At 44.3% G+C, this 23799-nt stretch overlaps 2 protein-coding genes across 2 annotated transcripts in view; both read right to left on the bottom strand.

Moving 5' to 3' along the window:
* Positions 1 to 2936, bottom strand: part of NDUFA10 (NADH:ubiquinone oxidoreductase subunit A10) — a 74197-nt gene extending 71261 nt beyond the window's left edge. Inside the window, exon 1 of the mRNA XM_004473940.4 lies at positions 2681 to 2936. Coding sequence (XP_004473997.1) covers positions 2681 to 2749 — 69 coding nt within the window. The 5' untranslated portion in view covers positions 2750 to 2936. The remainder of the gene's footprint in view (positions 1 to 2680) is intronic.
* A 16919-nt stretch (positions 2937 to 19855) lies between these two features.
* Positions 19856 to 20803, bottom strand: LOC101427711 (olfactory receptor 6B2). Its single transcript, XM_004473939.3, has one exon. It carries the CDS (start codon positions 20801 to 20803, stop codon positions 19856 to 19858), a length of 948 nt encoding a protein of 315 aa, XP_004473996.3.
* Between the last annotated feature and the right edge of the window lie 2996 nt (positions 20804 to 23799).

The following is a 23799-nucleotide window of genomic DNA, read 5'->3' as shown; positions in this document are numbered from 1 at the left end:
GAAACTGAATAACAAAATAAACCAAGAGGTGGATGAAAATTGTGGGTGATGGTACAGATGCATGAGTGTCCTTTGTGATCCAGAGCAACAATGCAGGGTGTTGGGAATGTGGAGAAGGGAAAAATACAACTGGAGTGACCTATGGACTGTTGTTAGCAGTAATAATATAATATTCTTGCATCTATGTAAAAGATGTACTGTGTTGAGTAATGAGACAGTATGGAAAATGTGAGCCAAATGTACACTATGGACATGGTAACAATCAGATAATATTATCTTACCTGTAACAAATGTTCCACCACAGTGTGGTGTGTTGAAGGACGGGTGTTGTATGGGAATTCCACACATGTGTATGATTGTTTTATAAGTTTACAACTTCTGTCATGAAAAATACATTTAAAAAATAATAATAGGGTGGCTTGGGGGAAAAATGCACCAAATGTAAGATAAGGACTGTAATTAGTAGTAAGATTTTGACAATATTCTTTCATAATTTGTAACAAATGTCTCACGACAATGCAAAGTGTTGGTGGAGGGTTGACGTATGGGACCCCTATATGATGTCATGCATGTTTGCTTTATAAGTTCACAACTTTTACTATACACTTAATTGTTCATGTATGTTCATATATAAATGACATAAAGATAATAATAGGGTTGACTGGGGGGAAAATTCTTTGGTTAGCAGTAAAATTTTGACAATGTTTTTAATTTTTAACAATAATGCAGATTACTGGTGGTAGGGTGAGTTATGAGTCCTGTCTGATGTTACATATGTTTGTTTTATAAGTTCACAACTATTATTACACACTTATTGTTTATGTATGTTTATGTCTGACTGATATACCTCAATAAATTAATTTTAAAAAAATCTTACCATATAATACAGCAATCACACTTCCAGGTATTACCCAAACTATATGAAATCTTATATATACACACACACACACAAAATCCCTGCACAGCTTTATTCACAATTGCCAAAATCCAGAAACATCCAAGAGGTCCTTCAAAGGTATATCTATAAAATGTAATATTATTCAGTGATAAAAAGAAATTAGATATCAAGCCAGGAAAAGGTATGACCATATCTTAAATGCATATTGCTAAGTGAAAGAAGCCAGTCTACAAAGATACATACTTTTGACTCCAATTACATGACAGTCTAGAAAAAGCAAAACTAAAGCAACATAAAGAGATCAGTGGTTTCTGGAGGAAAGAAAGAAAGATCAACAGGTAAAGCACAGGGAACTTTTAGGGTAGGGAAACTATGCTATAAGGCACTATATTACGCATTTGTCAAAACCTGTAAAACTCTACCCAAAGAGTGAAGCTTAACACATGCAAATTTTAAAAGTAACCATTTAGGAGGTCTGAAGATCCCAGGATGGAATATAAAATGTGACAAAATACTTAAAACTGTATGAAACAACCTCACTGACGGCCACAGGTAAAGGTACTTTTGGACATAAGTGGAGTCTGTGAGACTAAGGAACTGCACGCACGCACTGCTTCCCACAGGGGTACAGGTGAACAGTTCTGACACCACTGTAGTACATGTGTACTGGAGCTGAATAATTAAATAAGTGGATGGCAGACAGTAGAAGCCAGGTTTCACTGTCAGAGTAGTAAGTTACAGATAAGCAAGGGGAGGAAGCTGGGATGATCCATGTCCCATCTCCCAGCCAAGGGACCCCTCCCAACCTCCTCCTGCGCACTGTCAATCTCACCGAGTCCCCTGTCCCAGCCCAGGGCACTTTCCCTGAGTCCCATCTTTTGGCCCAGGGTCCCCTCCAAGAGTCCCTACTCCTGACACACAATCACAAACCCCTGCGGGCATACCCCACCCCCCTAGGGGCTTCTTACCGCTCTCCTCTTATAGAATCTCACTGTCACTAACGCACACTCAACCGTCTTCCTCTCAGTCTCCTCTTTTGCAGTGTTATTTCCTTAAAACATGTATATGACGTTTTAATAAGACTATGACTCCTGTTCAGAATCATTTGCCGATCAAAATCCTTAGCGTGGAAGTCAAGTCCCTTTACAATGTGACAACAGTGCAGCTCTGGCCACTAGCAAACAAAGCAGCTATGCTCCAGCCACAGTCAATCTGGTGGACTTGTTCTTAATGTTCCCTGCCATGGTTCTTTTGTTCCTCCTGCTCCTTCTTCATGCAATATCATCTCACTGTTCTCTACCATAGAAGGATCTCCTAATCCTTCCAAATCTAACCCGAATGACTTCTCTTCAGATTTACACAACATTCCAGCACCGCAGCGGTTCGCACGGCCTGGCCCCTAAATGCCGTTTGGTAGAGTTGCTACACATTACTGAATGAATGAGCACGCATGGCCCCCAGCCTCTTGTGGGATCATACCACACCTGCTGGCACGTCTATTATGGCAACCGGACTAGGGTTCGGTATCTTCAAGTTGGTCTCCCACATTAGGGCAGGCAGGAGACCGATTCACCTCCGTGCCCTGACGCTCTCCCTGGAGCTGAGATAAAAGAGCATGGAGAAGATCCCGGCCACTCTGAGGTCACTCGGGACATCCGGGATGCAGCGGTGTCCCCAGAAAGGAACCCTGGAGCAGGCGCCCAGAAACTTGGGAACATGAGGAAGCGGCCGCGCCCGAAGGAGGACCCGCCCAGGCCCCGCACCCTGCCCGCTGCCCCTCACCACGCGCTGGACGCCCGACGCGAGGCCCCGCGACGTCGCGGAAGCCAGTCTCAGCAGCCTCAAGGCCATGGCTCTGCAGTCCGCATTCGCTCAAGGACCTGAGGGGACGCGGTCGCGACGGGGACCTCTACTGAAGCCGGCGCGCCGCCATGACGTCACGGCCGGGGTGTCCGCGCGGCGCCTGGCAGGACCTTCCGGCCAGCGTGTGCGCGAGGTGCGGGTCGCCCGGGAGCGGTGGGCGAGTGGGGCGGGCCTCGGTGCCGCTCGGTGGAGGAGGCTCCTGGTGGTCGGGTGGCCCGCTCCGGCCCTCGGAGAGCCCGGCGGCCCGCTTGGGCCTGGCAACCCGCGGGCGGCGGGAAAGGCGCACCCGACCCCTTTGGGGTTCTGTGAGGGCGGCCCGCGCCCCGCCTGAGCCCTGCTCGCCGCGAGGGTCCTGTTTTCGTGCAGCGCGGAATGCTGACGCCACTCCGGGGCTTATAGCCTTTGCTTCCCTTTGGTATGTGTGTCCGTGGTCTCCCCACCCTCCCAGTTTCCCCGGGCCTGCAGGTGCCAGCTTCCCACATTACAGCCTTGTAAACATCTCTACGGCTTGCAAGCCCTCTGAGGCTGGGAAGATGACCTGGGACTGGGGTGGGGGTGAAAAAAGTGCCCGAGAAAGGAGGGACCTTGTGTACCTGACACGGGAAGAGGGCCGGGAGGCCCGACAGAGTGGGAGCATGGGGGCGGGCCTTCCTGACGGAGGGTGCACGCAAATCCTCGGCCTGGCCAAGTCCCATCTCCTAGCCCAAGGACCCCTCCACGAGTCCCTTCGGTCCATAATCACCGCCCTCCCCCCCCCCCCCCCCCCCCCGTGAGCCCCTTTCCTGGCCCATGGTGCCCTGCCTGAGTTCTCTTCCTGTTCAGCGTCACCTCCCCCACCCCGAGTGCTCTGTATCCATACAGGTCCCCTCCCTCAGTCCCATATCCTGTCCTAGAGTCACCTTTTCCAAGTCCAGTGTCCTGTTTCAGGGTCACACAGGCTGAGTTCCAGCAGGTGTCATGGTGCGGGGCGGACCTGGGCTTGTTAACAGCGGGCAGCAGGCGCTAAAGTCTCTGCAGATGCAGCCCTGACTAGGTGTGCTTGGGAATACGGGCAGCCTCCCTTGTTCTGACCACTCGATTGAGGCTCGTCTTTTTAAAATGGCCAGAGAATCTGCAAACCTTTTTTGGAAGGTACAAATATGTAGATGTTATGTGTGCTTATGTGTGCCCTGTCCTGGAAAAAGAAATTCAGGGAAAGACAAAAATATTAACATTAAATTTGAAAATCTTAAAAACAAAATCTATTACTCCATGTATCAAAACCATTCCATGCCTTCTTGGATCTCCGTCCTCAATGCTTTCCAGTTAGCTCTCTGGTGACACTTTATTGTGAGATTCCTTTCTCTTGTGCCCACCATTTCAAAAGATTTTCAGAATGGTCGGCTTCCTCAAAGTGTTTCTGTTCTTCATTTCTGTCCTTAACCTGTTAAAATTTTTTCATTGAAATTGCATTTAGTTTCTAACCTTCCAGAATTATGGAATTGTAAAAACACTGGTAATGCAGTTGTAAGACTTAAGACCCTTTCAACAGTTGTATATGAGAATTACTGCTTGACAAAAATCTTTTTGGCCCCCAAGACCAGCAGATCCAGTTTAGTCCATCTGGAATGGGCCCTGTAATCTATTTAATGAGAAATACTGTTCTAGACCCTACAATTCCTCAGAGCAGGGACCACAGTCGTATCCCTCACTATCAAACCCCAGCCTTGGGCGCAGTGCATGCACCTCACAGGTGCACTGCGAATGTTTGTGGGAAGTCGAATGAACACACCTTCAACAAGCAGGTGTAACCAAATTTCCCCCTGTCCTCTGGCCCCATGGAATCACTACTTTAGTATCTAAACAATTCCACACCTCTAAGCCCAGAGTCCTTTTTCATTGTTAGTGGTGGGTAGAGGGAGGGGGTCTCCTCATCTTCCTTAATTACTCATGCATTTGCATCTTACCTACAGTGCTAGGGTTGTTTTTTCCAACTCTACCCTAGGTAACAACACAGTCCTTTATCACCTGTCCCAAGACATGAAATAAAGCTTATGTTTAACAACTTTCACTGATGGCATAAATGAAACAGGAGAGATTATAGTAGGAAAAAAAATAACATTAAATGAAGTGTTAGATATCACTACCCAAAAGTTTCATGAATATCCCTGGCATTTTGGAATTTGGGGCAGTCTCTCCTTAGCCCCTTCTCCCTTGTTTTTTTTTTTATTTTTTATTCATTTTTTTAAAAAATATTACATTCAAAAAATATGAAGTCCCATTCAACCCCACCACCCCCACCCCCCACTCCCCCCACAGCAACACTCGCTCCCATCATCATGACACATCCATTGCACCTGGTAAGTACATCTCTGGGCATCGCTGCACCCCATAGTCAATGGTCCACATTATAGCCCACACTCTCCCACGTTCCATCCAGTGGGCCCTGGGGGGATCTACAATGTCCCGTAGTTGTCCGTGAAGCACCACCCAGGACAACTCCAAGTCCCAAAATGCCTCCACATCTCATCTTTTCCTCCCATTCCCCACACCCAGCAGCCACCATGGCCACCCTTCCCACACCAATGCCACATTTTCTCTGTGGACATTGGATTGGTTGTGTCCATTGCACATCTATGTCAAGTGGGGGCTTAGATTCCACATGGATACTGGATGCAAGCCTCCTGCTTTCAGTTGTAGGCACTCTAGGCTCCGTGGTGTGGTGGTTGACCTTCAACTCCATGATAGCTGAGTGGGGTAAGTCCAATAAATCAGAGTGTAGGAGCTGAAGTCTGTTGAGGCTCAGGGCCTGGCTATCATATTGTCAGTCCAGAGATTCAAATCCCCTAAATATATCTTAAACAACCTGCCTGGCTTTGTCAAAGCACTTTCCACTTCTTGTCTCTTCTCTGCCCTGGGTGTCCTTGTCCAGAGCAGGACTCTGGGGCTGAAGATCTGTAGAGGCAGTGTCCACAGGGACAGGTGGCATCAAAGTGGTTAACCCCCTAACATTCATGAGGAATATTGAAGAAATGTTTTTTCATATATGATATTTCCCAAATTGCCTTTTTTTAACACCAAAAGTTTATTTTGGTACCCAGAAATAAATGGCATTCCAGGTTTCTTTGTTGTGAGAGTTCTCAGGAAAACTCTTCCCACAGTTACTGTTAAGAGGCCCTGACTGCAGCCACAACCCAAATCCTGCCCTTACCCTGTCCAGAAACAGGAAGAGGAAATCAGTGAATTCAGGGAATTCATTTCCAAATGAGCTCCAAGTATAAATCTCTATCCTAAGAATTATAATCAGTTTGAGCAGTTATATATACACTTTACAGGAGTGAAATCAAATGGGAGGAAATTCAAAAGCATTTTATAAGAGAAAAAGTGGTGTCTCTGGATCAATAAAAGACACTCTAAACTGCAGTGACAAACATACTTTCACTATCCTGAAATCAGGTAAAATATAAGCAATTTAGTGTATATACTGTTCATTTATAAACCAATATCCTCAATATCATAATCCCACCAAGTTTCTATTTGCTATATTGCATAATCCTTTAAATAATGACAGTAAAATCGAAAGAGAAAAAAATCAAATTTAGCTTAGACAAAAGACAAGATTCTTGTTTTTATTTCAGGACTTGGAGTGGTCCTGGGTGGTACTGCAGGGACAGATGTTGGACATTGTATGTCCTGCCATAACCCACTGGGTGGAGTGGGGGAGAGTAAACTACAATGTAAACCATTATCCATGGAGTGCAGCTGCGACGGTTTGCTCGGTCGGTAGAGGTGGGGTCTGGTTGCGGACGAGGGGTCGGTCCAGCTCTGGACGAGGGGTCGGTCCCGCTTAGGACGAGGGGTCGGTCCGGCTTGGGACGAGGGGTCGGTCCGGCAGCAGACGAGGGATCGGTCTCACAGGGGTTGCGCAGTTCGGCTGACGGGGCTGCCCGGCGAAGCCGGCGACGAAGGGGTCGCCCGGAGAAGCAGGCGATGAACTGGGGACAAGGGAGGCCAGGCCCTTGTTGGGGGCTCTCAGGACTGGAGGGCGCACGGCAGAAGAACTACCGCGGAGACAAGGTAAACACGCAAGTCCACTTTATTGAGGGAGAGGCAACAGTTTTATAGGGGCTGGGGAAGGCTGACTGGTCGAAGCCACACCCTGTTCTGATTGGTTGCCGGAGAAAGGTCAGTGGGCAGTACTGGACGGGGGAGGGGCGGTGATTAGGGATTGGCTATTGCTGTTGCTGGGGGAAGGGGCAGGGTTTAGTGATTGGTGGCTGCTGTTGCTGGGGTAGAGGGCAGACTTGAGTTTCCCGCCCACGCCTGGCTGTTGCTGCTGTCGGGGGGAGGGAAAAGGGCAGACTGGATTTTTCCGCCCACGCCTGGCTGTTGCTGCTGTCGGGGGAGGGGAAAAGGGCAGACTGGAATTTTCCGCTCTGCGCCTGCGCAGGGAGAAAGAAGAAGAAGGGTGCTGCCCCACAGGCATCGTGTGGCGCCATCCGGGAAGAGGGGCGGCCGCGGAAGCATGGCTGCCGAGAAGGGGAGGCCCGAGGGCACTCTGCGCCCATGCTGAGCTCCCTTCAGGGATGGCGGTGAGTCCGACCAGCCACCCTATTATGGGGGCAGCGGCTTGGCCTGCCGCGGCCGCTTCCCCGCCAGGCCAGCAAACCACACTTCAGCCCGAGGGGTGACCACATTTCCCCCTTCTTTTCAAATAAAGGCCAGGATGGCAGCAGTAGCAAATAGCCGAGGCCCAAGAGGCAGCAAGCAATGAGGGAAGCGGGGCTGAAGAGGGAGGTGAGATTGCCGGGGATATAAATGTACAATTTGGGGGGCGGTATCTTGCCTTTGCAAGCAAGGGTGGCCAGTGTCCAATTGTCGTTGATCTCGGTGGCTATAAGGTCCATCTGCTTGTTAAAAGTCCCAAATGACAGTGCGTTACAGGTAGTTGATCTCTTCTTGGCGGCGAAGAGCGGCAGAGGCAGACTGTGTGATGGTCCGGAGGATCACAGTTGTGAGGACAAGTCGCGTCAGGGCACCAGTGGCGGTGGTGGTGGCAGCGTTGGGAGTGGTGGAGACGTAGGCGAGGGCAACAAGAAGGCCAAAGTCTCCACGGGCGCGAGGGAGGCCAATGTTAACGGGGCGGGCCGACATGGGGTGGCCCAATCTACAACGCAATGGGGGTTCAAGCAAAAAAGGGAGGGGGGGCGGGGGACGAGAAAGGACGCTTTGGATGGCTGAGGAGTGAGGTCAAGACAAGAGGAAGCTTCGCAGAAGTATGGGGAGGCAAAAGCAGAAACATTACTAGATGCTAGAAAGCAGGCCGCGGGCCGGGGAAAGCGGGCCGCGGGCCGTTCAGCGGGGCTGGAGCTGCTTGAGAGCGATGGCGGCATGGGGGGCCGCGGTTACAGAAGACTTGGGGCTGTTTCAAAGAGATCTTACACTGGTGAGTGTCTAGGAGACCGGCGAGGGCCCGAACTTGCGTGGCTTGCTTAGCAGATAGGATGTTACCCATTGTTAATGGCCTTTTGGAGCCGATAAGAAAAGGGGCCCTTACCTTGAGAGCGCGGCGAAGGGAGCCGAGGTGCGTGGTGAGACGAGGGGTCGGAGCTGTTGGGGCTCCGACGGTGGTCGCGGGCCAAGAGAAGGCCCCGACGAGGGGAGGGCGGAATGACGAGCAGTGGAGCAAGGCAAAGAGGAGCAAGCGCGGAGGGGAGGAGGCAGAGGTGAAGGCAGGGTGGAGGTGCTCAGGCACGCGCTCTTGAGAGTTTTATTGGCGCCTCTTAATCATAGCGGGTCGGTATAAGCCCCCGACATGGAAGGAGAAAGCCATCCAGCGATTCTCCCAGACCGCCGTGGATCATATGAGGTCACCAAGGTTCAGGAGCAGCAATGCAGAGCGAAAAGATAGGGGTGAGAAGAGAGGAGGGCGTAGGGCTGTGGGAGGGTTACTTCAGACGTGCAAGCGCGCGCTCCCGAGAAATCCAAGGCTCCTCTTAATCATAGCAGGTTGGTATAAACCCCCGACATGGAAGTAGAAAGCCATCCAGCGATTCTCCCAGACCGCCGTGGATCATATGAGGTAGCCAAGGCTCAGGTAGCGGCAGTGTTGCATGAGAGAAGTCCCACGGTGAGAAGAGAGGGGGGTTGGGGTGCCAGGTTATGGAGTGAGGCTGTGGTGGGGTTGCTTTGCCCCACATTGGGCGCCAACTGCGACGGTTTGCTCAGTCGGTGGCAGTGGGGTTGCTCTGCCCCATGTTGGGCGCCAGCTGCGACGGTTTGCTCGGTCGGTAGAGGTGGGGTCTGGCTGCAGACGAGGGGTCGGTCCAGCTCTGGACGAGGGGTCGGTCCAGCTCTGGACGAGGGGTCGGTCCCACTTGGGACGAGGGGTCGGTCCCACTTGGGACGAGGGGTCGGTCCGGAAGCAGACGAGGGATCAGTCTCACAGGGGTTGTGCGGTTCGGCTGACGGGGTCGCCCAGCGAAGCCGGCGACGAAGGGGTCGCCCGGAGAAGCAGGCGACGAAGGGGTCGCCCGGAGAAGCAGGCAACGAACTGGGGACAAGGGAGGCCAGGCCCTTGTCGGGGGCTCTCAGGACTGGAGGGCGCACGGCAGAAGAACTATCACGGAGACAAGGTAAACACGCAAGTCCACTTTATTGAGGGAGAGGCAATAGTTTTATAGGGGCTGGGGAAGGCTGATTGGCCGAAGCCACGCCCTGTTCTGATTGGTTGCCGGAGAAAGGTCAGTGGGCGGTACTGGACGGGGGAGGGGCGGTGATTAGGGATTGGCTGTCACTGTTGCTGGAGGAAGGGGCAGGGTTTAGTGATTGGTGGCTGCTGTTGCTGGGGTAGAGGGCAGACTTGAGTTTCCCGCCCACGCCTGGCTGTTGCTGCTGTCGGGGGGAGGGAAAAGGGCAGACTGGATTTTTCCGCCCACGCCTGGCTGTTGCTGCTGTCGGGGGAGGGGAAAAGGGCAGACTGGAATTTTCCGCCCTGCGCCTGCGCAGGGAGAAAGAAGAAGAAGGGTGCCGCCCCACAGGCATCGTGTGGCGCCATCCGGGAGGAGGGACGGCCGCGGAAGCATGGCTGCCGAGAAGGGGAGGCCCGAGGGCACTCTGCGCCCATGCCGAGCTCCCTTCAGGGGTGGCGGTGAGTCCAACCAGCCACCCTATTATGGGGGCAGCGGCTTGGCCTGCCGCGGCCGCTCCCCCGCCAGGCCAGCAAACCACACTTCAGCCCGAAGGGTGACCGCATGCAGCAGTGCTCCAAAATGTATTCACTAAATGCAATGAATGTGCCATGATGATGAAAGAGGTTTTCGATGTAGGAGGAGTGAGGTGAGGTGGGTGGGAGGTATATGGGGCCTCATATTTTTTTAATGTAACATTAAAAAAAAATAAGAGAAGAAAATTTTAGATTTAGTAACAACAAAGATACTCTAATTACATTTCCTATGAATACAATAAAATGGGATCGCTTTACATGAGTCACAAGTAATCTACATTCATACAATATTAGCTAAGAATCGTAATCAGATTTCTATTTGCACCATTAAATATTGAATAAACAATAGCAATAAAATTAAAAAGAGAAAAATCAAAATTGTTTTATTAGAAAAACATAACTTCAGAAGTTAGCTTGTCAGAAGGTGGGTCAATGCAGAGGTGACCCCCCCCTCTGCTCTCAGGCTGTGTAGACAGCACTTGGTGGGGAGTTATTTCTTGTGGCCAGTGGAGGATATCAGGCCAGGAGAGCCCCTTGGAGGAGAAGACTCCTGGGCAGTTTCTTCCCCACTTTCAGGAACAGGGGGAAGGACAGAGAGTCCTCTCTGCAGGAGCTTCCCCTGAGGCCCCTCTGGACCCTCTGATGTCCAACTAAGGGACGAGATGAGGACAAGATCCTGGGCCACCAGCACAATGGTCTGAACTGCTGCAAGTGCCAGGAGCCCAGGACCCTCTATCTGTGCTCTTAAGAGGAGCTGCTTCCTTGGATGGAGCTGACCCAATGGAGCCTCACTCCTGGGCCCTTCTTACGCTGCCTGGCACTTGCTCCAGCCCAAACCCTGGACCCTGGGTCTCTACCTGTTAATATGCTGAATTAATTACATTGATTGATACTCAAATAATGTTCCAGCCTTACATCCCTGGAATGAATCCCATTTGATTATGTTGTATAATTATTTTTATTTACTGCTTAATTCTATTTGAAAATATTTTGTTAGGAATTTTTGCATATATATTTATGAGAGATAATGGCTTGTGATTTTTTTTTTTTGTCTTTTTGTCTGGTTTTTATATCAGGGCTTCTAAAAATTTCTAGGAATTGTTCCTTCATCTTTTACTTCTTGGGAAGAAATTGTGCAGAATTGGTTTTAATTCTTTAAACATTTGGTAGAATTCTTCAGTGAAACCATCTGGGCCTGAAGACTTTTTTTTTTTTTTAAAGATTTATTTATTTATTTATTTATTATTTATTTATTTCTCTCCCCTCCCCCCCCACCCCGGTTGTCTGTTCTCTGTGTCTGTTTGCTGCATCTTCTTTGTCCGCTTCTGTTGTTGTCAGCGGCATGGGAATCTGTTTCTTTTTATTGCGTCATCTTGTTGTGTCAGTTCTCTGTGTGTGGCACCATTCCTGGGCAGGCTGCACTTTCTTTTGCGCTAGGTGGCTCTCCTTATGGGGCACACTCCTTGCGTGTGGGGCTCCCCTCTGCGGGGGACACCCCTGCGTGACACGGCACTCCTTGCGCGCATCAGCACTGCACATGGGCCAGCTCCACACGGGTCAATGAGGCCCGGGGTTTGAACTGCGGACCTCCCATGTGGTAGATGGACGCCCTAACCACTGGACCAAGTCCGCCGACAAGACTTCTTTTTTTGAGAGCTTTGAAATCACAAAATCAATTTCTTCAGTGCTTATCAGGCTATTGATATTATGTCAAATTGGGTAAGTTGTGGTAATTAGTTCTTTCCAAGGAATTGGTCCATTCATCTAAGTTGTTGAATTCATGTGTCAAGTTGTTTGTTATATCCCCTTATTATCCTTCTGATGTCTTCAGGGTCTGTAGTTAGAGCTCCTGTGCCATTCATGATATTAGTCATTTGTATCTTCTTTTTTTCTGTCTTCATCAGTCATGTTAGAGTTTTGTCAATTTTGTTCATATTTTCAACCAACCAACTTCTTGTTTCATTGATAGTGTCTATTTTTTCCTATTTTCAATTTCATTCATTTCTGCTTTTATCTTTAGTATTCCCTTCCTTCTGATTGCTTTGGGTTTATTTTTGCCTTTCTTATTCTGAGAGGAAGCTTACATGATTCATTTGAGACCTTCCTCTTTGCAAAGTATGCATTTATTTTTATAAATTTCCCTCTCAGCACTGCTTGAAAAGTTGTATTTTTACTTTTGCTCAGTTCAGTGTATTTTTTAAACTTCTGTTGAGAATTTGAGAATTTATAATTAAACCTAGATCATTTAGAAGTGTGTTGTTTAGTTTCCAAGTCTGCAGATGTTCCTGTTATGTTTTGGTTGTTGATTTCCAGTTCATTACATTGTGATTAGAAAACACACTCAGCATGATTTCAGATCTTTTAAATTTGTTAAGGTTTGTTTCTTGGCCCAGGATATGGTCTATCTTAGTATATATTCCCTAAGGACTTGAAAAGAATGTGTATTCTGCTCTTGTTGGATGGAGGATTATATAAATGTCAATTAGTTTGTATTGACTGATGATGCTGTTGAGTTCTTATATGTCCTTGATGATTTTATGTCTCATTGATCTATTAATTTTTTAGAGAGGATGTTGAATCTCTCAACTATAATTGTGGGATTTGTCTATTACTCCTTTCAATTTGATCAATTTTTACTTCACATATTTTACAAGTTTAGTGTATATACGTTTAGGTTTGTAATGTCTTCTGGGAATAATCCTTTTATCATTAGGTAATGCCTATATTTGTCTCTAGTAGTTTTTTTGCTCTGAAGGTTTCTTTATCTGATATTAATATAGCTACTTCTGCTTTCTTTTGGTTTATATTTACCTGTTTTCTCTGTCTTTTTAAGCTTAAACTACCTGTATCACATTTGAAGTGATTTTTTTGTAGATTGCATATAGTTAGGTCATGATGTTTGTTTTCGTTTTTGTCCACTCTGACAATCTCTGTCTCATAATTGGTTTATTAAAGTCATTTACATTTAATGTAATGATTTATATGTTAGGGCTGAAGTCTTTCATTTTTATTTTCTGTTTTCTCTTTCTTTGTTTCTCTGTTCTCTTTTTCCTGCCTTCATCCACACTACTTGAACACTTGTTTTATTTTATTTTATTTTTCTCCCTTCCCCCCTGTTGTCTGCTGTCTGTGTCCATTTGCTGTGTGTTCTTCTGCATCTGCTTGCATTGTCAGGCGACACCGGGAAACTGCATCTCCTTTTTTGTTGTTGCATCATCTTGCTACGTCAGCTCTCTGTGTGTGCGGTGCCACTTCTGGATGGGCTGTGCCTTCTGGGGCATATTCCTTGTGCACGGGGCTACCCCATGCAGGGGCACCCCTGCGTTGAACAGCACTCCTCATGCGCTGCAGCACTGCGCATGGGCTGGCTTACCACATGGGTCAGGAGGCCCTGGGGATCGAACCCTGGACTCTCCATATTGTAGGCAGATGCTCTATCAGTTGAACCATGCCCTCTTCCCTTGAACTCTTTTTAGCAATCTATTTTGATTTTATCTCTTTTTGAATTTATCTCTTTGTATAATTGTTGCAGTGATTTAGGTTTTACATTATATGCAAATATCACTACTTACTAGTGTTGATAGTTTATTAGTTTAAGTGTAGAATCCTTACCTTTCTTTGCTTTCCTTTTCCCTTTCCCATTTATAATAGAATTATCTTAGATATTTCCTTTACATATATTGAGAAGCACATTGGACAATGTTATCACTTTTTGGTTCAAATGTCAAACATAATTTAGAAAACTAAAGCAAAGAAACACTATTGTATTTACCCACCTTTTCTTCTGTTAACATCTCCTTTGACTGACTAATACAAGGACCTAAATGAAAATAATGTTTCAATATTCCCCATGAAGCAGTAAAACACAGATATTAGTAGGCTGTAGTAAATTATATAAGCTTGCTGAAAATGACACCTAAAGTCACCACTAAGAAAACTATACCAAAAAAATCTCAAAATTATTTTAAGTCAAAATTGAATCCTGAAAAGGTACAAACTACCCATGCAAAAGCAAGAAAAAAGAAACAGTGGAAACAAATACAAAGCAAATAGTGAAAGAGCAGACTTATGCTTTAATATCAATAATTACCTGATAAATTCAAGAGTACCATAACCATTTAAGAAATTGAGTGTGTAATTTTAAAGCTCCCAAGAAATCTCCAAGTCCAGATAGTTTCACTGGAAAATTTTACAAAACATTTAAAGAAGAGTTTTAACACCAGTTCACACAATATTCTCTAGAAAATGGCAGCAGAGGGAAACACTTCCCAAAACTGAAACCAAAGACAGTACAAAAATAGGAAATTACAGAACAGTATCTCTCATGAACTTAGACACAAAAATCTTCAACAAAATATGAGCAAATAGAATCCAGGAACATATAAAATCAGTAATGTGCCACATACAAACTGGATTTATTTGATGAATCCAAGGCTAATCAATATTCAAAAATCAATGTAATCCACCTAATCAAAAGGCTAAAAAAAAAATCAGTGATCATATCACTTGATGCAGAAGTATTTAATAAAATCCAACACTCATTCACAATAAAAATATTCAGAAACCACTGCTTTAACTTGATAGAAAGCATCTACAGGCATCCTATAGCTAACATAATGGTAAAAGCTGAATGCTTTCCCCCTACAGCCAGAGACAAGGCAAGGATGTCTGTTCTCACCACTGTTATTCAATAGTATATTAGTACTGTAAGATCTAACCAGAGCAATTAGGCAAGAAAAATATATAAAAGATATACAGATTGCAAAAGAAGAAATAAGACTGTCTCTATTTGCAGGCGACACAATTATTATCTACATAAAACCAGAGAGATCTATAAAAAAATCTATAGAAAGAATCAATAAGTACATTCAGCAAGGTTGCTGGATACAATGTCAACACACGAAAAGCAACTGCCTTTCTATATACCAACAACTAAAAGTGGAAAACAAAATAAAAAATATAATGCCATTTACAATTGCTTCAAAAAAATGCAGTAAACCTACGAAGACATGTTTAGGTCTATATGCTGAAAACATGAAACACTAATAAACCAAAGAAAACCTCAATAATTACTGTGTTAATGGACTGGAAAAATCAACCTAGTAATGATGTCACTTCTCCCCAAGTTTATCCATAAGTTTAATATAATTCTTACCAAAATCCCCCTAAGTTTTTTTTTATAGATATAGACAAACTTATTATGAAATTTATGTGGAAATTTAAAGGCCCTAGAATAGCCACAACAATTTTGAAAAAGAAGACTAAGATAAGGAACCATTTTCTAATAGTAAGCTTATTATATAAGTGTATTCATCAAGACAGTGTGGTGTTGGTAGAGGGATAGACACATAGATCAATGGAACAGAAGAATGATCTAGAAATAAAAGCACATATTTTCAACTGGTATTTGACAAAGTTTCATATGCAATGCAGTGAAGGAAGACAAGCATAGCCCTTTCAACAAATGGTGCTGGAACAACTGGACATCCACAGGAAAAAACTAACTTTGACATAAATTTCACACCTTATACAAAACACTACTTAAAATAGATTACTGACTTAAATGGAAAAAGCATGACTACAAAACTTTTAGGAAAAAAAAAATAGGAGAAAACCTTCAGGACTTAGGACTAAGCAAAAACTTTAGACTTGACATCAAATGCACAACCCCTAAATGGAAATCTTACATACTGTATTCATTATAATAAAAAAAACTTTCTCTCTATGAGAAACAAAAGGATAAGCTGCAGACTGGCAGACATTATTTGTAAATCACATACCTGGCTTATATCTCAAATGTATAAAGAACTCTCAAATTGAAATGTGCAAAATTAACAGGCGTATCACTGAAAAGGTTAGACAGATGGCAAATAAGGACATGGGAAAATGTCCATCATCACTAGACATTAGATAAATGTAAATTAATGAGATATTGCTACACACTTACCAGAAAGGCTAAAATGAAAAACTATGACAATACAAAATGCTGGTGAGAATGCGGAGAAACAAGGTTGCTCATATACTGCTGGGAGAAATGTAAAATGGGATAGTCACTCTGGAAAAGAGTTTGGCAGTTTCTTATAAAGCTAAAAATGGACTTGCCATATGTGGTGGTTTGAAGCTGTATTTACCCCCAGAAAAACTCGTTATTAAAGTTAACCCATTCCTGTGGGTGTGGACCCATTGTTAGTAGGACATTCTAATGAAGTTATAAGGTGTGGCTACCTCATTCAGGATGGATCTTAATTCTATTAATGGAGGCCTTTATAAATGGAAGCAAGATAGAGAAAGCCATGGAAGCAAGAAGCTGAAAGCATGAAACCAGAAGAGAAGGGAGAGACCAGCAGATACCACCATGCACCTTACCATGAGGCAGAGGAGTCATGAATCTCTGGCAGCTGGTCTTTGGCAAGAAAGCATTGCAGCGATGATGCCTTGATTTGGACATTTTCTTGGGCTCAGACTGTAAACTAATAAATTCCCATTGTTTAAGCCAACCCATTTCATGATATCTGCTTTAAACTGCCTAGGAAACTGAAACACCATACAACCCAGCAATTATATTATTGAGGTTTTTTTTTTTTTTAAAGATTTATTTATTTATTTCTCTCCCCTTCCTCCCCCCACCCTGGTTGTCTGTTCTCTGTGTCTATTTGCTGCATCTTCTTTGTCCGCTTCTGTTGTTGTCAGCAGCACAGGAATCTGTGTTTCTTTTGGTTGCATCATCTTCTGTTAGCTCTCCGTGTGTGCGGCTCCATTCCTGGGCAGGGTGCACTTTCTTTCACACTGGGTGTCTCTCCTTATGGGGCGCACTCCTTGTGCGTGGGGCTCCCCTATGCAGGGACACCCCTGCGTGGCAGGGCACTCCTTGCACGCATCAGCACTGCACTTGGGCCAGCTCCACATGGGTCGAGGAGGCCCGGGGTTTGAACCGCGGACCTCCCATGTAGTAGGCGGACACCCTAACCACTGGGCCAAGTCTGCCGCCTATATTATTGAGTTTTTATCTCAGAGAAATGAAAACTTAGTTTCACACAAAAACTTGTATGTGAATGTACACAGCAGCTTTATTTCCAGTAGCTAAAAGGTGACAGTGACCCATTTGTCTTTCAATAGGTGAATGGTTAAATTCACACTATGGAATACTACTCAGCAATAAAAACAAATGAACTATTATTACAAAAGACAACAACTTGGAAGAACCTCAAGGAAGTTATGCTGGATGAAAGGAAATAAAAATTCTTTAAAGTTTATGTACTATGTGATTCCATTTATATAGAATTCTTGACATAAAAAAATTACAGAGATGGAGAACCAATGGTTGCTAGAGGGTAGAAAAGAGGGTATAGCAGGAAGGTGTGGCTATAAAAGGGTATCACAAGCAAGTCTTGTAGTTATGAAATGTGCTCTAGATTATGGTGGTACTTCATGAAGCCACATATGATAAAATTGCATATACCTACTCCCACCCACACAAATGAACAGATGAGTGCAAGTAAATCTGAATAAGCTCTGTGAATTGTACCCATGTCAATTTCCTGGTGTTGGTATTATATTATAGTTATGTAAAGTGTTACCATAGGGGGAAACTGAAGGGTGCTTGGAACTTCCCTGTGTATGTCTTTGCAACTTCATGTAAATCTAAAATTATTTCAAAAAGAAAGTTAAAAATTATATTCTAGGGAAGCAGATGTGGCTCAAGCAATTGGGGTCCCATCTGCCATATAGGAGGTCCAGGGTTTGATACCCAGGGCCTCCTGGTGAAGGCGAGCTGGCCCATGTGGAATGCTGCCTCATGCAGGAGTGCCAGCCAACACAGAGAGCTGATGCAGCAAGGTGACACAACAAAAAGAGACACTGAGGAGTACAGTAAGAGACATAGCAGGACAGGGAGCTGAGGTGGCACAAGAGAATGATCACCTCCCTCCCACTCCAGAAGGTCCCAGGATTGGTTCCCGGAGCTGCCTAATGAGAATACAAGCAGACACAGAAGAACACACAGTGAGTGGACAGAGAAGACAATGGAGGGAGGGGGAAGAAATAAATCTTTTTTTAAAAAAGTATATTCTGTATACCAGCACCAAAGATACAGAGAATAATAAAAAAAAAAAAATTAAGATACTTTTGTATTAGAATTTTTTAAGAAAACCTCAGATACCCAGAAAGATGTGAAAGATCCCACACTGAAAATTACAAAACAGCACTGAGAAACTGAAGAAATAATAAATGAATAGTGAGATGTACCTTGTTCTTGATTTAAAGGCTCAAAAACTGTAAAGATGGCAGTTCTCTCCAAATTTATCTATAGATTTAATACATCACAGTAAAAATTCAGCAAGTATTTGTTTTCACTTTTAAATTTACAAGCTGATGTTAAAATATATATGAAAATGCAAAGAGATAAGAATAAACAAGCTATCATGAAATAAGAACAAGGGTGAGGACTAACTACTGAATATCAAAACATAAAAAAGCGATAGTAATTAACACAGTGTGGTATTGGTGTAGGAATAGACAAATCGCCAAATGGAAAAGAATGAGTCCAAAAACAGACGTGCATATATAAATCATTGATTGGTTTATGAAAAAAGTAACATTGCAGAAGGGAAATCATGTTTTTTTCAATAAATGGTACTGAGTCAATTTAATATCATATAGAAAAGAATGAATTCTGACCCATATCACATTCTATAAAGAAAAATCAATTTCACATAGATTGTAAACCAAAATATGAAAAGTAAAACAGCAAAAGCTTCTAGAATGCAAAAGGAGAATATTTTCATTACCTTGGGATAGGTAAACCTGTCTTAAATAGAAAATTTTAAGAACTAACCATAAAGTGAAAATATGGGCAAATTGGATATTATTAAAATAAAGAACTTCCTTCATCAAAAGACAACACTAAAAGAATGAAAAGTTAAGCCCATGGACTGGGAGAAGAATTTTGCAATAAATACAACCAACAAAGGACTTGTATCCAGAATATATAAGGACTCAAAGAAAAAAAGAACCAATATAGAAACAGACAAAAAACTTGAATGGACATTTCAGAAAGAGGATTTCCAAGTAGATAATAAAGACACTAAATGCTTTTTAAGAAGATGTTCAACCTCATTTTGTCATCAGGGGAATACAAATTAAAGTCATAATGAGATTATTCTACAACCTGAGTAGAACGGTTACATTGAAAAATACTGATAATACCAGGTGTTGAACTGGATACAGAGCTACTGTAATTCTCATACACTGCCAATGGGAGTGAAAATCAGTATACCCATTTTGTAAAACAGTTTTGCAGTTTGCCCTAAAGTTGACATACCTGTATCTCGTTTTGCAAGAATGCTATCCATAAGTACATTGACTAAAAAATTGTGTACGTATATATTCATCAAAACACATGAACCAGAACGCTTACCAAAGCACTACCCATAACTGACAGTATCCATAATACTGTCCATCAACAGCTGCACAGTTGTATTATGATACATTTATACAATGGAATACTATACAGTAATGAGAATGAATGGATTATTCGTAAGCAGAAAAACATCAGTAATTTATCCAGGCATGATGTTGAATGAAAGAAGCTGCACATAAAAGCATGACTATTGTGATTCCATTTATAAAAACATCGAAAATAGTAGTCTGATGTTGGACTCAAAAAAGTGCTTAGCAGGGGGCAGGGATAGTGACTGGGAGGGGGCTTGAGGGGAGCTTCTAGTCCTTGATCTGGGTGCTGGTTACATGAGGTCCCTTTGTGAAAACCTACACAGATGCATGCTTCTTGTGTACAATTCTTAATGTTAAGCTTCGTTTAAAAAATTGACTTAAAAAGCATAAGCTACCATGTACAATGCTATTTTATCACCACAAACTAGATTCTAGAACAGTCAATTATTGTACTGAGGAGCTTGATCTAAGTCCAAAGTCTTTTTCAAGGCATCCTTAAATTCTTTGTTCCTCAGGCAGTAGGTCAAGGGGTTTATGATGGGGGTGAGGACAGTGTAAACAGCAGAGATGAGCTTGTTAGAGCTCCGGGAATCGATGGCCTGGGGCCGGACATACATGAAGATCATTGCCATGTAGAAGATGGTGACCACTGTGAGATGGGACGCACAGGTGGAGAAGGCTCTCCAGCGGCCAGTGGTGGAGGGGATGTGCAGGACAGCCAGGGTGATGTGGGCATAGGATAGCACAGTGGCCATGAGCGGGAAAACCAAGATGATGAAGGCCAGGATAAAGTCTACCAGTTCTGCAGTCGAGAAGTCTGTGCAGGCCAGCTTGAGAATGGGGGAAATGTCACAGAAGAAGTGGTTCAGGACATTGGAGCCACAGAATTTGGCACTGGAGATAAAGTAGACCTTGATCATGGAGATGGTGAAGCCACTCACAAAGGAAAAGCCCACAAGCTGGACACAGAGCCCAGTGGACATGATGACTGCATAGCGCAGTGGGTGGCAGATGGCCACATAGCGATCATAGGCCATGGAAGCCAGAAGCACACACTCAGTGCACACCAGCGAGCTGAAGAAATAAAGCTGAGTCATGCATCCTACGAAAGAGATGTGTTTGCGTTGCAGGAGGAACCCATCCAGCATCTTGGGGATGATGTCACACACGTACCAGATCTCCAGGAAAGACATGGAGCATAGGAAGTAGTACATGGGCCGGTGGAGGGAGTTGCTGCTCCAGACGGTGAGGATGATGGCCAGGTTCTCCACCAGGACAAAGAGGTACATGAGCAGGAAGAGAAGGAAGAGCATGTACTGCAGCCCAGGGGCCGTGGGGAAGCCCACCAGGATGAACGCACTGACCTTGGTGACATTTTCTCCCCTCATTCTTTGTTCCTTAGGAAACACAGGTCTGCAAAACATCATGGTGTAAAAGCAAAAATGGTGGAGCAGGTAGCTCCAAGGCTAGTCCCTCCACAGAATCTCTGAAGAATCAAGCAAAAGCTCTAAGAATCACATTCTCAGAACTTCGGAAAACCTCAAAGGATCACAACAGCCAAGCCAACACTGAATCAGGATAAAGCCAACTTCATAACGTTAGGGAAAGTTTGGGTGTGTTTTCCTCACACTGCCCCACTCCCTCCCCAGCTCTGCAGTGGTCTTGAACATAGCAGTCTGTTCCCAGGGTGGGATCCTGACCCTGGTTCTGGAGGGAGCACAGCAGAGCTTATTCATAAAGAATTGTGTTTGCATGTTCTAACAGGTCTGGAGCCTATCTGATGGAGTGTCATATGGCACTTGTGTTTTGTTTTACCTAATTTGGAATTAACTCAGGGTGTTAAAGAGGAGGGCATTCCCTGAAAACATCATAAAACCAACTAAAAACCTGCAGTTGCCTGGGGCAAAATAATATGTGTGAGGCACAAATAGAGTACTGAGGCCTTGGAGGAAAAGGTGGAGAGAGAGTTTCATTGGGAAGTAAGGGCACTCACAATTTTCCTGTAAATATTGGGGCATGTAAGAAGCCAAGTGGATGTACAGATCAGGACACGTGCTCAGAAAAGAGCTAGGATCCAGCACTTTCATTCTGACTGATCTTTAGACTGAGCACAAGCAGTAAGTAAAGGCAAAGGCAGAGTTGTAAGTGGCCTTGCTAAGCCTTGAAGAGGATCCCAGCATAGAGCTATGGTGTAAAGGTTGGGAGAGGTCTCATCACATACTTGCTCCATTCCTGGCATCCAAAGAGATCTCTGTCAAAACACTAGTTGAGGGAAGCGGATTTGGCTCAACGATAGAGCATCTGCCTACCACATGGGAGGTCCAGGCTTCAAACCCAGGGCTTCCTGACCAGTGTGGTGAGTTGGCCCATGCACAGTGCTAATGCGCGCAAGGAGTCCTGCGCCACACGAATGTCCCCCGCATAGGGGAGCCCCACGTGCAAGGAGGGTGCCCTGTAAGGTGAGCTGCCCAGCACGAAAAAAAATACAGCCTGCCCAGGAGTGGCGCTGCACACACAGAGAGCTGACGTGGCAAGATGACGCAACAAAAAGAGACACAGATTCCCATTGCTGCTAAGAATACGAGTGGACACAGAAGAACTCACAGTGAATGGGCACAGTAGACAACTTGGGGAGTGGGATGGGAAAGGGAGAGAAATAAAAACTAAATCTTTACAAAACAAAAGAAAAAACACTAGTTGATCACAAGATAAAGGAACAGAAATATCAGAGACCAAACATGACACACAATACAGATTTCAAAAAATAGTAAAGGAAAGTCCCTGTATTGGCTAGAGTTGTGTCTGCCCAAAAGACATATTCAAGTCCTGTCCCCTGTCCTGTAATGTGACCTCATTTGGTAATAGGGATTTTGCAAAAAAATGAAGTTAAGTTGCAGACTTAGTGGATTAGGGTGGGCTCTAAATCCAGCCAGTGCTGTCATTATAAAGAGAGGGGTTTGGAGACACACAGTGAAGAAGGCCATGTGTGGATATTGGACTTAGGCCACCACAAGCCATTGAATACCAAAGATGGAAACTACCAGAAGCTGGAAGAGGCAACGAAGGAGTCTTCCCTAGAGTCCATGCAGTGGGCATGGCCCTACCGACACCTCGACTTTGGACTTCCGGCCTCCAGAACTGTGAAAGAGTACATTTCTGTTTTTAACAACCAAGTTTGTGGTATTTTGCTAAGGCCACCCAAAACTAATGTAGTTACTAAATAAGCAGCCACAGCCTACAGCAAGCAACAGGAACAGGTCCTGAAAGGAAGAATCTGATTTCCAGTTACCACATTATCATAACCACAGGTCTAGTTTTCAACAACAAAAGTTTTGAATCATGCAATGAAACAAGAAAGTATGCCCCATTCACAGAAGGAATGAACAGAAACTCTCACTGCAGAAAAACGGACATTGAACTTACTAGAGAGACTGTAAATCAAGTGTCATAAATGTGCTGAACAAGCTACAAGAACCCATGGAAAATAAACTAAAAGAAACCAGAGGAATGATGTTTCAACAGAGAATGTCAATAAAGATGTTGAAAAGTATCTATATACATTATAGATATGGAGATAGACATAGATAGATATAGATACATATAGAGGTATGCAGGCACACCTCAGAGTTAAAGCAGGTTAAGTTCCTAACCACCAAAAGAAAAGGCAAAATGTGAGTCAAAATTTTTTAGTTTTCCAGTTCATATAAAAGATGTTTATACTATAACCTATTTAATGTGCAATATCTTTGTCTTAAAAAACAATATATATACCTTAATTAAAAATACTTTATTGCTATAAAAAAAAAAAAGTTAACCCTCATCTGAACCTGCAGCAAACTGTAATCTTTTTGCTGGCAGAGCATCTTGCCTCATGCTGACAGAAGCACAAGGCTAGAATGGCTGTGGCAATTTCTTAAAATAAAACAACAGTGAAGCTTGCTGCATCAATTGACACTTTCACAAAAGATTTCTCTGTAGCATGCAATGCTTTTTAATAACATTGTACCCATATTAGAACCTTTCCAAAATTGCAGTCAATCCTCTCCATCCCTGCTGCTGTTTTATCAACTAAGTGTAATCTAAATCTTTTGTTGTCATTTCAACAATGTCACAGCCTCTTCACTAGGAATAGATTCCATCTCAAGAAACCATAAGAAGCAAGTCCTCATTCGATCAGTTTAATCATAAGATTGCAGCATTTCAGTCACATCCTCAGGCTCCACTTCTAATCTTAGTTCTCTTCCAGTTCCCACCACATCTGTAGATACTTCCTCCACTGAAGTCTTGAACCCCTCAAAATCACCCATTAGGGTTGGAAATCATTTCTTCCAAACTCCTGTTAATGGTGATATTTTGACCTCCTTCCATGAGTTGCAAATGTTCT

Source organism: Dasypus novemcinctus, chromosome 7, assembly GCF_030445035.2.
Source record: "Dasypus novemcinctus isolate mDasNov1 chromosome 7, mDasNov1.1.hap2, whole genome shotgun sequence".
Classification (NCBI taxonomy): Eukaryota; Metazoa; Chordata; class Mammalia; order Cingulata; family Dasypodidae; genus Dasypus; species Dasypus novemcinctus.
Note: the sequence above shows the minus strand (reverse complement) of the source record. Positions and strands in the feature narration are given on the sequence as shown.

What these genes read in the sequence shown, in the direction of transcription:
- LOC101427711 (XM_004473939.3), bottom strand. Translation starts at nt 20,803, where the DNA reads ATGAGGGGAGAAAATGTCACCAAGGTCAGTGCGTTCATCCTGGTGGGC.